This window comes from Phycodurus eques, chromosome 9, assembly GCF_024500275.1.
Source record: "Phycodurus eques isolate BA_2022a chromosome 9, UOR_Pequ_1.1, whole genome shotgun sequence".
NCBI classification, from domain to species: domain Eukaryota; kingdom Metazoa; phylum Chordata; class Actinopteri; order Syngnathiformes; family Syngnathidae; genus Phycodurus; species Phycodurus eques.
Genome location: NC_084533.1, coordinates 28023160 through 28042032, shown reverse-complemented (window position 1 = coordinate 28042032; position 18873 = coordinate 28023160). Strand labels below are relative to the sequence as shown.

At 43.9% G+C, this 18873-nt stretch overlaps 1 protein-coding gene across 3 annotated transcripts in view; it reads left to right on the top strand.

Moving 5' to 3' along the window:
* The first annotated feature begins 2693 nt into the window (after nt 1-2693).
* spock1 (SPARC (osteonectin), cwcv and kazal like domains proteoglycan 1) overlaps nt 2694-18873 on the top strand; it is a 63767-nt gene continuing 47587 nt past the window's right edge. For all 3 annotated transcript variants that reach the window (XM_061686288.1, XM_061686289.1, XM_061686287.1), the window contains exons 1-2: nt 2694-2872; nt 3283-3398. In XM_061686288.1, coding sequence (XP_061542272.1) covers nt 3285-3398 — 114 coding nt within the window. In that variant the 5' untranslated portion in view covers nt 2694-2872; nt 3283-3284. The remainder of the gene's footprint in view (nt 2873-3282; nt 3399-18873) is intronic.

Here is an 18873-nt window from a genome sequence, read left to right as displayed (position 1 = left end):
CCCCCTCCTGCCCACCTTCCCGACTTCCAGTCAATTCAGCTCCATTTTTATTCATATCTTGACTGACATTCACTTCCATCCCATAGGAATCCCGCAGGACCCGCGGGCCGCGGTGGGGATCAGCAAAAAATATCAATTAATCTAATCGCACAAGAAAAACAAGTCTGCTTAAACTAATACCACACAAAGAAATACTGCATATATTTTTTATGGAAAATAACGTAAACATTCACAGAACAGGAAGGAAAACTATATACATATATAGTACAATTGGTTGAGCCTTGGCCCTTTGGCATCAATAACCTCAACCAAACGTTTCCTGTAGTTGCAGATCAGAAGAGCAAAGATTCCTGGGACATTTGGTGTAAAAACGTCTATTAAGGTCATGCCACTGAGTCGGGTTGAGGTCAGGACTTTGACCGGGCCACTCCAGAACATGTATCCTTTTCTTCTGAAGCCATTCTGTTGTTGATTTGCTTAGGTGTTTTGGATCATCTTGCTGCAACAACCCTAACTCTTTTGAGCTTCAACTGTTGGACAGATGGCCTCAGGTTCTTGTGGAAAATATCTTCATGAACTTGTAATTTGTATTTTTCAATTGATGGTAGCAAGCTGTCCAGGCCCTGAGGTAGCAAAGCAAGCCCATACCATGAAGTGATGATAAGGTTCTGATGGTGGTGTTCTGTGCCATTTTGCCTACACAAATGATCTGATGATCTGTTCCTCCCAAACAATTCAGCATTGGTTTCATCTGGCCACAAAATATTTTGCCAGTAGCTCTGTGGAATATCCAAGTGCTCTTTAGCAAACTTCAAATGTGCAGCAATGTTTCTTTTCGGCAGCAACCGCTTCGTCCTTGGCGTTCTCCCATGAACCCCATCCTTGTTTGATGTTTTACCTACGGTAGCATTTTCAACAGAGATGCTGCCATGTGCCAGGGATTTCTGTAAGTCTTCAGCTGACACTCTACAGTCCTTTTTTACCTCGTTGAGCATTCTGCACTGTGCTGTTTGCAGTCATCTTTGCAGGACTTGGAAGAGAAGCAACAGTGCTGAACTTCCTCCATTTATAGACAATTTGTCTAACTATGGACTGATGAATATCAAGATTTTTAGAGATACTTTTGCCAACCATTTTCACCTTGACACAAGTTTATATATAAAGTGCTGACCTCAATCTGATCGAGATACTGTGGCATGACCTCAAGAAAGCTATTCCCGCCAACGCGCCAGGAATCTTGCTGAACTGCAACAGTTTTGTCAAGAGGAATGGACCAAAATTCATCCCGATCGTCTGATCTGCAACAACAGGAAACATTTGGTTGAGGTTATTGCTGCCAAAGGAAGGTCAACCAGTTATTCAATCCAAGGCTTCACTGACTTTGTCCACCCTGTCCTGTCAATGTTTATGTTATTTTTAGTAAAAAGATGAAAACATAATTGTTTGTGTGATACTAGTTTCAGCAGACTGTTCATTCCTGTGATTTAGATGAAGATTAGACTACATTATATGACCAGTTTATGCAGCAATTAAAGCAATTACAAAGGGTTCGCATACATTATACTTTTATCTTCCACTGTACTCGCCAGCTTCGCTGTCCATGGTGCTAAAAGTCTACATAGAGCTTTCATGTGATTAGCTGATGAACAAACGGTGCAACGTGCGTGACAAATATGAAATTTGTGTTCGGACATGCAGAACAGCACGGCGACCAAATCCTGTCAGCGCTTGGGGTGATCATGAAAAAACAGTCCTGCAGCAGAAAAATCAATGCTGTGCAGGAGAATGAGAGGTTGTTCACAAGAGCTTCATTGTCGAAATTTGTACTTTCTATTTTCAACAAAAAATAAGGAGCGGAACACACGCACACACAAAGAAATACAGCTCTATTCATAGAAAGTGGCAATTTCTCAATTCGGTTACCCATGAATGAGTTTCACAAGACAAAACTGTCTGGAATATGTTACGTTTCAAAAGACCACAGAACCGAATGAGAAAGGATGACCTTTGACCTGAAACCCCAAACCTCGCAACTGGGAACAAGATGTGAATTCAATTATCCAAAATGATTGCTTTAATCATAAACAACAAGTTTGCGTCAGATAACATCTGGACATCTGAGCGCCGAATGCGAGGCTGAGACACTTTTTTTTTTTTTTTATCTTTAGCTCATTGTTACTGGCTGAAATCAATGTTTTTAGACTTTAAATTATATACAGTGTAAAGACTGGCACGAAAGGGCTAGATTTCAGGAACCTGTGACACGGGCACAACACATTTGGGGGTGGGCACAGCAAGTCATTTGGGAGGGTCGTGCCCCGCGCATGCCCGCCTATGACGCCGACACTGCTTGGGGGGGGGGGGGGTTTCGAGTGAAATGAATCTGCATTTATTGCTTGCATTTTTAAAACCGCAAACTCCCCCGTTGATATTCAAATGATAAATATGAGTATATTGACTGGGCAGGTTTATGGATACGTAACGTTAGGTCTCAGATAATTCGAACAGATTTTAAAAGCAGGACAAAGTAGCTTTAAGTACATTGTCACCTTTTGTCAAAATATTCACTACCCAAGGAAATCCATTTAATTGCATGTTGATGCGATTTGGTACGCCCCTGAGTGACTCGAATTAGGCAGATGGAGAAAGAGTGGGGGTGGGGGGGGGGGGGGGGGGAGAGGGGGAGAGAGAGAGACAGAGGCGGCGGCGTGGAGCGACAAGAGGAGGAGGAACCTCCAGCAGGTCCGCTCTTCTCGTAGCCTGCAGTGTGTCACTCACCAACAGAACTTGGACTTATTTCGACCAGGGTTCGGATTGTGACGCCGCCGCCGACCGACCCCGAACGAACGAACGAACGAACGAACGAACGCGGGTAAGTGAAGCTTGCTTTTTGGCGGAGTTTGTTGACAATGTTGCAACCGAGAGTCAAGAGTCGCACATTGGCCGACTTTGGCTGAGAGAAGCCGATGGGCAAAAGCGTCTAAATAGTCATGACTGTGTTATATACTAGTAAATATTTCAAACGAGGCGAGCAAGATGGGCTAATTGCTTCCAAAACGCCACTCTGGTGTTCGTAATCCGATTTGAGAAGAGATCCCACATATGCCACCCTCCCAAAATAAACAACGCTCGCTTCATCTGCTTCCCCCCCCATTTGCCATTGTGACATTTGGATGGTGTGCGCGTGCGTGCGGAATCCCACTCGAGTGCCTCCTCGTCGCCGCGCACTCAGCCCGTCGGTCCGTCTTCTGATGCGTTTTTCTTCTGTGCTTCGGCCCGCAGAAATGTTCTTGTGTCTGCTCCCCGTCGTGGCCGTGCTGCTGAGCACGCAGTCTGCGGTGTCTGGCGGCAGCAACGACAAGCGCTCCAAGGACAGATCCTGGAACAGATACAGAGACGTGAGTTTCTTGGGACCCGCTAAATCTAACCAAAAGGGACAAGTAATTACACTGCGTGTGTCGCACTATGTCCTTCATACACCTTGTAGATACGCAGCAGGTAACTTGTTTGTGTGACTTTGGTCAACACTTCTCAGCATCAAGGAAGTCGACTTCAATGTACTTTTTTAATGTTTTATTCTTTTTAACAGGGAGGCACCAATACTTACATTTGAAAGCCTCCCAATAATCGATGATGTCTTGCAATTGTGAAGAAAATGAATTTTCTTTCAAGAAAATAGTTTAAAAACGCAAACTCCCCGAATACGTAATAAGAATAAGTTTCACTCAAATCGAACACATTTACAACCATTTGAAAGAAATCCAATTCAATCTGACCTTACAGTGTCGCCGCTCCACCTGCCCAGATGCTATTTGTGCCGCTTCTGTTGTGCACACCTTAGCCCCCAGGGGCCAGCGTGACAATCATATGACACGCCCCTTTGGGCTGCGTGGCCATGGCGACGCGAAGCGAGCGGAGCACAGTGTCAGCGCGTTCCATGTTTGCGGATAGCACAAAAACCGAAACAACAAGGACTGCGCTGCATACAGTTGCATGCAATGACGTACAATCACAACAAGGGATCTAGAAATAACCTTTCCTAGGGAGGAACATTTTGTTGGCTCTTCTTGAAAATGTTCTGTATCAATAGCACGTGCTTTGACATTGGCAAAAGGTAAACCTCGTGAAAACCGGTTGAGAAATGAGCAAGTTATGATGTTTTGTCAATAAACGTGCATTGCCGTCGATGGGAACGTTGCCCCCACCAACATGGCCGCCACGAGGGCACGTTGCTTAGCCGGACTGCTACACTGCACTGGCGTAGCTCGTCTTCTATCCGTATCGAATTGTTGCTATCGTGAATGTCGCTGCGCTGTTTGTGTTCCAATATTAGGTATTCAAAGGTTTCCCAATGCTAATTTCAGTTGCACATCTGTGGCGTTTCGCGTTATGCACTGGCTTTAAGAAAGTGGACTTTTGTTACAAGAGCCTCTGAGTTTTACATAATATACCACAGCAATCCTTTTTATTTTGTGTTCGTTTTACAGTCATCTTCAACCGGGAGTGTCAATAACCACCTTTCATATTAAAACTATAAACAAACAACAAACTATAAACGGTCGACATTGTATACCACTGGGCATCCTACAATTGTTTCATCTTGTATTTGTACGTAAAACCGGAAACCTTCAGATTACAGCAATAACTCCAGCTACAAGGAAACAGTTGAAGTCTGTTTTGAAGGACATTAATTCTCTGAGCAACCGGTCATAACGTCATCAAAATCGCTTCAAGAGATAATACTCTCTGTTGGATCCATGGTCAGAGTACTGTTACAATTCAAAGACAGAAAAAACAAAGGACACAAATCCCTGCGTCGGTGCAGTGACGAAGTTTACGGATGGGCTGTGTCACTCCCCGTTGTTTTGTGGGACTCAGTCAAGCAGACAACGAGTTCTTCTGGTAACAGATATAGCGAAAAAAACAAACAAGGTCAGCCCTTCGGCTTTGCAGGCTCGAAATAATTGATGAACGGCACGTAGTATATTTGAACTTAGTAAACGAGACCCTCTCCAGTCTTAGCAGCGGTGCTATCATTGGTGTCAGCGCAGTAACGACGGGCCTTATTATGCGCCATGCTCGAGCCGTAAAAGCACGCAGGCTGCTTCCGTATTCTCGGGAGATTTCAGGAGAGCGTGAGCTGCCGTTGGCCTTATTCGCGATGGCCGTACTCATCTGCTGGAGCCGTGATGTGAAAACATTCAACTGAGGGCTTTTCACCTACGCCGCCTGTGTGTATGTGTGCGTGTAGTCAAACGTTCGAGCCGTGCGACCGAACGTCATTATCTGCAAACTGTCAGCGAAGAGTAGAGGGTAGTAGGACTGGAGCAGATAGAAGGGACAACGGATAAGAGAAAGGCTGTAACCTTTTTGTTTCATGGCTCCACACGCCACATGCGGGAGACGCAGATGCGCTTACCTGTATAGTTCTTTGTGTCGTATGGACCCACGCTTACAGGAAACGGCTATAGCGGTGCCTCTTGTTCCTTGAACAAAAAGACAACCACGTGAAAAGTCATCATTTGTGTTGGCAGCAAACAATTGGGTCTTTTCAAAAGGTGCACACTTCTTGACTATAAGTGGTTTGCTTTATTTGCTGTGAAAACGACGCTGCAAAATGTTCCGTAACGGTGGAAACGCGCGGATTGCCATTTCAACTTGTTCGACACAGGAGATGAAGTAGGTTTTCTCGAATGTGGCTAGCAGCCATGTCACTACTTTTGGGCTCGCTAGATAGCGAGCAACCCCATCCGTCCGTTTCCCATACCTCGACCTCACTCGGGTCGCGGGTGTGCTGGAGCCCATTCGGGGAAGTCCGCAGGCCGGATTCTAACCACCGACCTCAGAAATGTCAGCCAGATGTCCTAACTTCTCGCCCACCGTGCCGCCTGCGGGCAAACCCGCTAACAATATTGTCAACTGACTCTCGAAATTGATTTGTGCTTTTCTTCGTAACGTCGTCATGGCCGATAGGTGATATTGTGTAATGGCTTCCCTTCATGACTTTGCAAAACAGCTTTGCAATTATCTTCTTCTTCTTCTTCTTCTTCTTCTTCTTCTTCTTGTTATTATTATTATTATTATTATTATTATCATCACGATGTGTTTACGCTTCGGAGGGCCGCTGTTTGGTTCTGCTAATGATTATAGATGACCTTTGTTCTGTAGTTTCTTTGAGTACTTGAGTACTGCTTTTAAAACAGTATTTTTAATGGGCCACATTTCCCCGATTAAATAAATAGACCGCTTCTGTTATTGAATTTTTGTTAACGTTTTGTTTGCTTGTATATTAACTTGTGAATGCCCCACCCGTCAAGTTTGAAATTACGCATACCAGTGTTATCGTTGTACGGCCATTTGATAATCGCTTATTAAACATTAATCATTGATGTTGACATCGCGACGCACTTGAGAATGCATCCCGTCCGTACATACAGTCTCAGTATAAGTCGTTATACTAAAGCAAACATTATGGTAAGCGGCAATATAAATGTGAAAATAGCTTGTGTACTGTATGCACCTGCAGTTGTCTCGCCAAACTGCTTTCCTTCTTGGGATCACGTCAACATTTGGAAGAATAACTTCGCATCATTCTCGATGTCCGTCAATCAACCTTTGCTTTTCCACCCTCTCCTCAATTCCTTTGGGGTCACGAAGTCGACATGATTTGTTCCCATTTTTTTGCAGCAGAGGAATGACCCCCGGCTTGCTCGGCCGTGACGCTGCGTCGTTCCGATCTGCCCTCCCCCGTTTGGCCCCTTCTTTTCCGCTCTGCCCCCGCCCGCCGCCTCCCACGCGACATCCCCGCTCGTGAGCCTCTCGGTCCCGTCCGTCCTGCATATGTGCGAGTGTCCATTTGTTGGCAGGCCAGCCACAGAAATCGTCCAATAGGCAGGTTTATCTTGAAAACACAATTTCAATTAGGTTTGATTTATGCGTCCGGTTATTTATATTCTTCTAGGTCAGCTTTATTCTAGTGGAAAGTAAAGTAAATATAGAGAGACTTTATTTGAATTATCCTTACAGAGAAATGACTGACATTAGCAATTGCAGTTCCAAAATCTTTTCTTGTAGCTTTTTATCTGCTGCACAAATACTGATTTCATCTTCCTTTCCCAGTTTCATTTTGAGCCTCAAAACGTGACACCTATTCCAGTGAATGAATACAGATGAGTGATGCGTTAGAGCAGCAGTATACTAAATACTAATCTGCGAAGAATAACATAATGAAGGGCAGGTGCTTCTTGATTGAACAGAGAGGTCAGTGACTAGCTTGATGATGAGCTTACCTCGTCTGAAATGAACTGAATAATCATATTACGGCCCATAATGTGTGCTGTCAGGTTTGTACTGACTCCATTTAACATGAGTTTGAATGTGATTGGTTAATTCTGAACACAGCCACATGCCAGCTACAAGAGGGTGTGCAACCGCATTTTTCAGTTTTTTATGATTATTTTTTTTCAAATTATTTTTACTTCCCCTCTCAGAGAGATGAAAATAATAATTCCAAAAAAAAAATACTAACTGAGTTTGTGTAGGTTATAGGTCACATGAATGGTGGAAAACCCTTTAAAATGATCCATCTTGGTCTCATATTCTGGCATTTGAACACTTACCACTGTAAAAAGACACCAAAATGCCATTCAGAAGATTTGGTACAAGTGGTGTTTTTCTTATTGCGCGGGCTCATTCAGCCGCACAACAGTGGCGATATATCACAAACACGTGAGCATTCGATTATTTTGTGTGTAGGCTGGAGAGCGGAGTTCAGTGTTGGGTACGCAGCCACTGCTAAACACTCAGTCGCGTTGTTTGGCATCCATCCTCGCCCGTTGCGAGATGTTTGACGGTCCAGCTTGCGAGGAAACGCGCTGCTAAGCAAGCTCTTGTATTGGATGAGTTGGCGGAGAATCGGCTGACACATCGTATGAGATGACGTGTGGAAGGCTGAGCCAGTCTAAGTCTTCTCATTCGCTCACTCGCGCACGCACGCACGTACGCACGCTTCGGCTTTGTTGTAGTCTGAGACCTTCAGAATGGATAGTGTTGTTGTTGTTGTTGTTGTTGTTCATGAAAAATGACATAGTTGTGTTTTTCCAAACCTGATTGGCTGTCTATTTCGGGGCCGATTTGCCAACTCACCACTTTATTCTGATTATTTCATTTTATTTTTAGGAGTACCGCTGCAGGGAACTGAGTATGCAGCACTTAGTTGGACTGAGTTTGGTTTCCACTTTGCTGTTAAAGCTTCGTCGGCACATTTCGAAAAAAAGAGTCTGGCCCAAACGTGGATAAAAAGAGCAGAAGGATACACAGATGTGTTGTCCATATTTATGATTCTGGTGATGCATTTGCTAGTTTTTTTTTTTTTTTTTTTTAATAATTGGTCCGAGTGCTTGGTTGATCTCGCTAAATTGGAAGCACTGACCTCAATCATCTGATACTAATATGGATCACCACAATTAGATGCCGCTCGTCGGAATGCTAAGCTGTTTCAATCCAACGATCTTGCTGCTTTGGTGTGAACGTTTGAAGATCAAATGCATGCTTTCTGTCGAATGAATAGTAAATGCCAGTAAACGATTTGTATACAAATGTGGCAGAGGGATTAGACGGGAATGAGTTTTGAAGGAATCTTAAAGGCCATTGCATTTTTTTTTCGGCACAATCTCCGTCTGCAAATAGCAAAATGGGGGGAAAAGTGAAAGAATTTCTGCTTTATCAATCAGAATATTGGAGTGGTTCAAGGACTTACGGACTTTGCTTTGAGCACACTTATGCTAGAACATTCAATGCAGTCCCAGAACCTTGCATCAACTCCTTATCACAGAATTGTTCAAAATGTTCACCCATCCGGCCATTTTGTATCGCGCTTGTCCTCATTACGGTCATTTGTGAGCTGGACTTCAGGCAACGGTCTGGAATCATGGCTCGCCAGCTACTCGCAGAGCACAGAGAGAGAGCGAGAGAGAGAAAAAAGACCTTTCACCCTCACATTCACAGCACTAGACTATTTAGAGCCTTCAATGAACCGGACATGCATGTTCTGGGATGTGAGCGGAAAACCAGAGTACTTAGAGAAACCCCGCACAAGCACAGGGAGAATGTGCAATCGCAACACGGGAAGATATTTTCTACTGTATGTAGCATATCCTTTCTACGTTAACCCCCCCCACACACACAAAAAACATAGCAAGCCTATCTGCTAATGAGGTTCTGTGTCTGTGGGTTAAGTGTCTGCGTATGAAGATTTATATAATACAATTATCGTTAGCTGGTGCAGTTTGTCTCTGTTCAGGCTCATCGAGCAAATTCAAGGTTGCCATCTTTCAAATGTTGTATTCTCTTTTATTTTTCCTATGAGATCTCTTGGGCTGCCAGTCACAGTGGAGGCGTGATTATGCTAGCGTGTGCGTTATGTCAACACGCGCGGCGGGTTGGAGCAATCTGCTCGTGTGTGTCACTTTTTGTCTTTTTTCTTTTTTTTGCACCATTCATTGAAGGAGGAGACGTGCTTTGCTGAGCCTACCAAACACCTTATTGGGAACACATTTACTGCTTTCTGATTTTGAATTTCATGTTCTGCCCTATCCATATAGATCGTGATGAGGGACCGGGGCGCACCAGCAAAAATCCACAAATAATTGACACCCATTATAATTGCACTTCATTGAAATGTTTGTTTTTCTTCTTTCAAAAAACAAATATTAATCAAATAAAAAAACTGAAACACTAAATATTCTTCCATAGGCAGGAATGAGTGTTTTGGGGTTCGGTTCCTCCCCAAAAAAGAATAAAGAAAACAAATTTTAAAAAATGTGAAAAAGAAGAAAAAAAACCTCACTGACGAATCAGGAACGAACTGCGAGTCAACTGTATGCGTCTGAGGTTCCTGGTTCCAGTTTTAAAGCAAAGGGGGAGGGGCAGGGTGCGCTGAAGAGAAGCTGATTCGCTGAAACCGCGAGTCACCTTCATCCCTTCAAGGCAGCACGATACTGTACGTAGCATTTTCTTCAATTAAGCGAACACCTGTCACTCTTTCTTATCTCCAATCCCGACCGTCCTCCGTTTCTTTTTCCTCCTGTTAATCTGCCTCCATATTTCTTTCCCCACATGGTTTATCAGCTCCGTTCTCAGCCAGCTCTTCCTTCCTCTCTCTCGTTTTATACTCCACTAATTCCTAATGAAAGACTGCCCTTCAAAGTAAAGCCCTCTCTCGCTCACTCTCAAAGTCTCGCCCGTGGCCACCGTCATCGTGCGCGTCCCCGGTCGAGCTATTGATCGCAAATGAGAAATTGCAGATCCGATCTTCAACGGAGACCTGGGCAAATATTGCACTGTGTCCCCGTTGATCCCATTTTACGGAGAATGGCTGGACACGTGCACGTGTCTCTGCGTGTGTTCCACCACACACGCGCACACTCTCACGCACGCACGTCGGCATGCCCTTGATCAGGTGCAGTCAATTCCAGGCCTCGCCAATCCTGACGTGAGCGACGATCTAATCCATAATCAATGCACAAAGAGACTGGGGCACAGTTTGGCCATAGGCGAGACAAAGGTCACCGTCCCCTACGGTGAGGATAAAATACGCGTGTGCGAGAGAGACACAAAACAGGTGTGTGGAAGGTTTGGACGACGATGAGAAAAAGGGAATGGAAAGGAGAAGGGAGGAAGACGAGAAGCTTTCATGTGCCGCCCGTCGGTGCCGTGCGGACGGAGCAGATGAACAGAAAGAGGATGGCAGCAGTACGCAATCCATCATAAATTCCGTGCTGACTTCCAGTCTGCTTTGGTCACGGCTTCCCCTGTAAAAGCTCCTCTGCTTCTGCAGGGGGCTCGGCATCAAGCTGCTGCTCGGCTGCTGGTTGTTGCGAAGGGATGAGATCCGATTTGCTTTTGTCTCCAAATTTACCGAGACGGAGAAAGCACACTGGAGCGCTTTGAAAATCACTCCACATTTTTTTTTTTTTTTTACATCATCAAGTACATTGGACTTTTTTTGAACAACATGACTCATTTCTGTCTCGATGTTCTCACGAAAGAAATTCACATTGCTGCAGCCAACCCGAAATTTACAAATGACAAATTTCTGGTTCCCGTTCGGAGCAGTATGAAAAATCTCTTCCGCAGTCCAAATTGTCACCGAGCGTCGCAACCAGGTTGTCGTTGGTCAGCGACAAATCATTTTCATCCATGTTTGCCCAAAATCATACGTGACTTTCATTTTCAGGTCACCCCTTAAAGACCCTGTAAGGCAAATTTGGCAATTTGTTTTCAAATTAGATTCTGCACGTTTCAAGATGAATGCTGAAAACACATGCAGAGACTGAGAACTACAGCATGTAGTATGCAGTTGTGGAGTTGTAGCATTAAGCTGTTTTTCACCATTTAAGGTTTCCTGATTTGTCGGGGGCGTGGCTAAAACTTGAGCGCCCTTGTTCGCATCAGTTATCCGGCTTCTCATCATGGGAAGGAAATCCCCCGGTACGACCCGGTGGCTTTAAGCGAATGTTATGAGTGCTGCATCGACAAAAGAAAGATGCTTGATGGAGTGTATTTGAAGCAGGGTGTGGCTTGAGCCCATTTAGCGATTTCTCACAATTTTGAAGCCTCATTTTAGATACGTTGAACTTTTTCTTTTTTTCCCCCCCATTCGAATTTTGCAGGGTTGTTAACCACCATCTCCTGTGTAGTGTGTCAAATTTACAAGACATCTACTTCCACTTTAAAGGGACTTTTCTCGAGCTAATTTCCCGTCGGCGTGCGCAAAGAAATTGATGCGAGGCGCCTTGCATGACAGTTCCATCATATTCACGAGCGAGGACGTCACGCGTCATTGTCGGTCAATACACGCTAGCGTCGTTCATGTCAACGTGGGCAAATCTTATTTCGATCAGCATGCAACTATGGATGTCACGGCAGTTTTGCATTGTTTCATTGGTTCTGTCGCCACTAAAGAAGCCGTCTCTTAGTTCTACATGCGATCAGATGGTTCTTCCTCGGGGGTCTGCCGCCTCCAAGTCTGTTTTAAGCGGTCGAGTCCCTAAGTGCGGATGCGCCACAGTTACCTCATTTGCTACAACGCCAAACACAAAAATCTCATTTGGGAGGACGAGCATTTGGCGGCCTCGCGGAGAATGAGCTCTTTCACATCTGAGCCCTGCTCGTTCATTGATTTATTTTGGATTATTCTTAAAAGCTGAACATCCCACAAGACGTGCGATCTCACAGCGCATAATTTAGCGGGTGCTGGTGACTGACATTGTAATGAGGATACCCCAAAGGCTTTGTTTCTCTGAGACCGTTTCAGGGGGCAATTCAGGGTGATTCTGAACTGCAAAGTAGATTTATCTTTATGGTAGTAATTGGGCTGTCATGGTGATGACGATGATGAAGAGTTTTTTTTTTTTTTTTTTCCCCATTTGATCTGTCGTATGCATCTCTTAATCCTTTTCGCTCGCCTTTGTTACGCTGTTTAATTTGGGAATAATGATGAAGGGTTACTTCTTCCGTAACCGCCGCTCTGTCTGGTTCGCCCGAAACATTGAAAGTGAGAAGAATAAATAGATCTTCTAAATTTGACACACGACAGAGAGAAGTAATGTGATTAAAAGCAAATTGTCAGGAATATAATCCGCTTTAAGCCTGCGGCGGCAGGAATATATCCCACCGGGTCGTCGTGGTGCTTTTCCATACCGCCACAACGAGGTGCTAACCCTAAAGCAGCTCACGCCGGGTCGGCGCGTCTTTACCACACGCTGACTGGCATGTCTGACTTTTTTGTTTCTTTTCGCCTTCTCTCAGCCAACAATGAGGCACTCTAAATTGGCCATGCCAGCCCGAAGCCCCGATGGCGGTCAAATCAGACTTAAAACATTCTGCCTTTCTCCGCATGACATGCGTGCACTCACGACCACGCCAGCGACGTATGCAAAGTGGTGTAGGCGTCTAATTAATAGTCTAATTTTCAAAAGGGTGTAAATGAGACGCTCCGAAAGTTGCGCAGGTTCCCATCGTCGATTGTTGAAGGTTCTTCTTATGCCCTAAATGAGATGAGGCTGAATCGACAGCACCTCAATCCGGTGCCGGCAGCCGATCAGCGAACGCGATTTTGTCTCCGTCGCTTGAAGACACAATCGATCAACAATCGATTTCCTCGCAATCGGCCGATTCTTAATGAGGAAGGCACCAACTCTGCGTGCTCCTCCATTTTTACCTCCATTCAATGCCGTAACGGGTGCCGCGGTGTAATATAGAGCGTTTGCTCGGAAGCACTCCGTAGAAAAGCATATACGTGCGCAACACTAACGTGCGCCGTGCAGCATTCAATTAAGGTGGATTACGGCGTGATTGATCAGTGCTGTTGATTTTGTTGTGCACAATAATCATTCTATTCCCACTTGGTTTCTTGCAATCAGTCTCAGCCACGCTCCGCGCCAGAATTGTCCTCCTCTCGCTATCACGTAATGAGGTTTTATCTTGGGCTTTATTGTGCTCTATATTACGTTTGTGTATGTTGTCTTTGGCTTGCTATCTCGCCATCTGTACCGCTTGGCCCGTTATAGTCCCTGCGACAGCATTCCAACTGTAGTCAACATACTGCGTAAACGCTTGATGGGGCTAAATTGTGCATTGTCAATCACTCATTCAGGAGAATTTATTTTTGCAAGTGCGCCGATCAGCTTCGCTCGCCTTTGAAAGCGAAATGAATTACGGGTGATTTATTTCTCTTTTTCACACTCAAAAACTCACTTCTCTCTGTCTCGCACCCCCTCACTTTGGTGTTTATGTTATCGAAAGCCATGTCAGATTGAATTGGTTATTATCTAACCCCCCCCCCGGTAACTCGGATACACTTACTGTTTGTGTGTGTGAGGCCGTGCAGATGTGAGCGACGTCTGCTTCAATAATTCAAAGTTTTCTGCGACTGCGGTTTACAGGCTTCTCCTCAGAGTGAAAGAATGCAAGAGAGTGCGAGAAGACAGGCGCTTGGCGGGAGATTGACACGGAGATCTCGACCACACCGTGTCATTTTCCAAACGTCTGCAGCATGAAATGTGTACTTGTGTTTGAATGGACAAACTGTTGTTTGGATGTTTGCGAATTGTAAATAATTGTTGAGCCCCGCAGGCTTGTTATGAATACTGCATGGAAAGCCCCTGGACCGTGTTGGCAGGTAAACCAATTGCCCTCTGGGTAGTGTAGTCGGAGTGGATTAGCTTGAGGAGAAAGTCAAGTTTCCAGCATATAGTTTCTTCCTTCCAGCTCCCACCGAAACACAGAAACACGGTCACATCTGATCCATTTGTTCAACCCCAGGGGGTGGGGGGGATTCATACAGAAGGGGCCGCAGTGTTAGGGGAACTAGAACCGCCACTGGCTATAAATGTATTTTGTTGTTTTTGGGGGTTTTTTTCGTCCACTATTTTGCCTCCGGCAGCACGGTGGAGGACTGGTGTGTTCATCTGCCTCACAGTTGTTGGAAAACAAGTAAAAATCATTATTTACCCCTCCTAAACAAGTCACGCATTATTTTTTTTCTTCCAATCTCTTGAGCAATTGTGCTACTGTAACGCTCAATAAAATTAGGAAGACAGAGTACAGTTATTGGGAATGTTCGTTCACCAGCACTGCCACAATACAGAAAAGGAGCAATCGCAGATTTCTCTTATGAAGTCGCTGGGCTGGTGCCGTTGTTGAGTTTGTCCTGTTTTATTTGCTGTGTAGAATGTAAGCAGGTGCACAACATTAGTCTCACAAGGCCACAGGAAATTAAGAGTTCTTCGACGTGCAACAAAAAAATGAAACGGTAAAGACGGAGGTCACAAAGAACTTGCAAAGCTCACAGCTGAGGCCTGGCTGAGCAATAAACTGGCTTAAAAGGCTTGAAGAAATGAAAGGTACAAATAAGAAACTATGCAGACAGGCGAAAGAGCACAATAGTAAGGAAAGGAGCGAGTAAGACCCAGCTAACACTATTAACAGAGACCATGCAATCTTTGCTCTTATGATAAAAGTACAAACAAAACCATCAGAATTTGACAGTTACAATAACGGCTAGGGAGGAAAGAATAGTGCTGAAAGTCTGCTTGCTTTTCACTCCTCAGAATTCTCCGGGAGCAAGCTGGCCTTATAGTCAGACGTGGGAATAACAGCTGGCAGGCTTGTTAAAGGTGACTTTCAAATGCTAAACGATAACGCTGATGATACGGTCAATAGGAGAGCAATGAAACATCGGCGCGTCATGAAATGCTCCGTGGACGCGGCAGTGAGAATCACAAGTTAAGACAGTTTGGCAATTCTTAAAGATGTGTGAAGTTTTGTTTCGCATGCACTTGCCGCGAACAGCCGTGTGTCATCGCACGCACGGTGAAAGGTTGAAATAACACCGACTTCTTTCCAGAGCGAAAGAATCACTTTGACGTGGCAGCCGAAGCGCAATCACGTCAACGCCAAACTGAGCTGCAGTGTTGACTGGCGCGCTGCATGATACTGCGCCACCCCTAAAATTTCACCACGGCAAAAAAAAATACGCTGTAAAAATACTGTACGTCTATAATTCTTGAACCTTGTCAAAGTCATCAATCAAATTGTGAAACAAACCAATGAATGATTGGTGTTTTCTTATGCTGGCGGATGTTCCACTGAAGCGCTTATCACCACATTCATTTTTTTTAACCCATTACAGAATCCATCTGTCACATTGGTAAGATGTTAGACAAGCATGTTTGTTAGCACATATCCAGGAGTAGCGGCATACGTACATATATATATATATATATATATATATATATATATATATATATATATATATATAACTATAACTGTAAGACAACCGCTACTGCAAAAATGGCCCAATCACGATTTCTGCTTGAATCTTAGTTCTAGTTCTTTGCATTATAGGTCAAGTATTGTGCTGCTTTATCTGTGACAGCAGACAGGCCGTGTGACTGAGCAGGAGGCGCTGTGAAGACTTCAAGAATAATGATCGCCAAATGGCCAATCATGTCTCAGGGATGAATAAAGGGATATTGATTATGAGAATGTCAGTCTTGGGTTGAACTGATGGGAAGGTGAATGAGGAGGGGGGTGAAAATGAATACATTTATGCATTTTTGAGGGTGACACATGGATTGTTTGACAGTTTTAATTAAAAGGGAGCTGAGTCAGCGACAGCCTCAGTCACATTTTAATGAACCGCAGATGTGTCTGCGTCTGTGTGTGTGTGGCATTGAATGTTTGCTCAATGAGGAGTGGAGGAATGATCTGTCTTGGTTCATGTTTTGTTGTTCATCTGCTGTGGGGAAGAGGGGTCAAGAGGGAGTTCATGCCAAGGAATGGCCGGCCTCATGTATCTTTCAGGAAATGTTTTTGAAAACAAACAAGACTCAATGCTAACCCTTGCTAACAGTCACTTCGTCTATGAGGAAGATTTAACATGACCACAGAGGTCAAAGTTATGAGAACGACGGAGATGATGGGTTGATAAGAAGGGATTGTGATTAGTGGATATGGATCGAACAAACGTCAGTCTTGGCTTGATGAAAATAAGATTCAAGAGAGGAGAAGGAAAAAGAACAACTTCACTTTCAGGACGTTGAGGTAAGACAATGACAGCTCTGATATTTCTAGCATGTGTGAAGAGCGAGCAAAGTCATTAGAGATATAAATGAACCAGCTGCACTCAGACAAAACAAAGCCAGCGTTGATGTCGAGCCTCAAACTGAATGCCAATCAACAGCTACGTGCGGGGCTTACGATGAATCGGAATTCAACTGTGGGAGACAGGATGAGGATTGTCTTGTGGTCAATCTTACAGCATCATTTCCATAGTGGCCTCGCTAAACAAAAAAATCACGTTCCTCCTCTGTTCGCCTTTTGTCCAAAAAAACATTTTCCCAATAATTTGTCTACCTATTAGAGCTGGCGGATGATATGGCTCAAAAATCGACTTTGATTGAAAGGTGATACTTGATTCCGTATATGTTTTCTCAATGTTGGAAATACATTTAACAGTGTTGTTGTTTTTTTTTTTCAAAAGGGGAAATTAAGCGGCCAAGACATTTATCTTCCTTGTCTGAAAAGTTTGCAGCTGAGCATCTGATGCTAATTGAAAACTAAAGAATGCTAATTATTTGTGGATCAAGTTTTTAGTTTGTCCCACAATAAAAGTGAGTTGAGTACAATGAATTTTTGCAAAATATTCAACAGTGCAAATAACAATAAAAAATAAGGCATTACAAACATAATGGACAAGGATACCAGTGTAATAGTTTGATAGGATAAACTTCCCGGCTAATGTAATATTTCAGAAACAAATAACAGTTTATCCTCTGCTGCAAAATGTATGCAATTAGCAATATCTGTGCTCAAGCAAACAAACAAAAAAGAATCCTGAGCCCGAAATGTTGCTGCACGCACATTTTGTTTCACCAGAAGAACCAGATTTAGTATTTCAAACGTAGCACTAACATATACCAACATAAATGTTTTGCCTCAGCCAATATTGTGTCAGAAAATATATTGATATATCGCAAAAACATTGCGCTTCATACCGCCCATTACCCGCTGCCCATTACTGTTTTAGTGAAACAGCAGTCTCATTAAAAAGAAAAAGAAGAAGAATAAAACTCCAATCCAGCAAATGTCCAGCTGGAAGGCATGAACAAGACGTCAGCGTGCGCCTGCAGGCAATATCAATCTGGCAGGGGTGTGTACAGAATCAATTGTAAAGCCCAATCGTAAAATCTCATTTTAAAAAACAGGGTATATGTATTAAAGGTTAAATTCGAGATATGCAAAGAAACAAAACAAATTGGATTATGCTAGTGCAGCAAGCCCATTCTTAATATCTGTTAGTAGAAATTTCTCCCATTTTTTGAATACTTACCAGCTTAGCTTGATGTGCATTGAAAATCCAACCACAAAGCCATTTTCGCTTCCCATCTCTATTAGTTTATCTTGAGCGTAAACGTTGGCTTTTCATCGCTGAGAGATTCAGAGTAATTACACATTCAACGTCCAAATACGTGCCAGTGATCTTGTGTTGGTAAGTTGCACACCCTTTCAAACACGCGAAAGCAGGACGGTCTGACCGATTAGTTATTCCGCTATTAGTGACCAATGACAGAGGCGCTGTCGTGGTATCGGACAATAAGAGGTCATTATTAAAGGAAGACAACAACAACAACAGATGGCTGAGTTGCGGTGAGCTCCCCACGTCATCTTTAATCGCAACGCAGACACTTTTCATGACCCAGGCCTCGAGTCCAGCCTGAGCTCGCCTTTATTGGAGGCTGTGAGATGTTATTCACAATACTTTTCCCCTTCCTTATTTCTACGCCTGCATAGTTTTGAGTGAGTTTTTGGGAAACTCGAGCTCCGGTTATTAGCAAGTCCGACTTATATTGTAGATTTACATGATGATATTGGAAGTAAGCATGGGCCGGTTACTTGTTTCAAGGTAAACGCGGTTTCCAAACGGCGGCACGACCTCCAATACGCTGTGACATTTACGAGAGCGGCAGCCATCGCTCGACAAATTCAAGATAACGTTAATATATTACTATAACACTGTTCTGGAATGACTGTTTGCAACCGGTTGCAGAAGTTAGCGTGTCTACAATCGGTGGAGTAAATACTTTTGACTTGCTCTAGAGGCATGTAACAAGCAAACTAGCATGGCTAACTTAGGTTACTTTCCGCTCTGATGTTGCTTTACAAAGCGGCGAACAGTAGCTACTTGCTTTCTGTGAAATATGTACTACTACAAAAAAAAAAAGCTATTTAACACACATGTTAAAATGATACATTTTAAAGCTCTAAGTGCAATACCGTTATTATACTCTCACAATCGGCTACCATCCC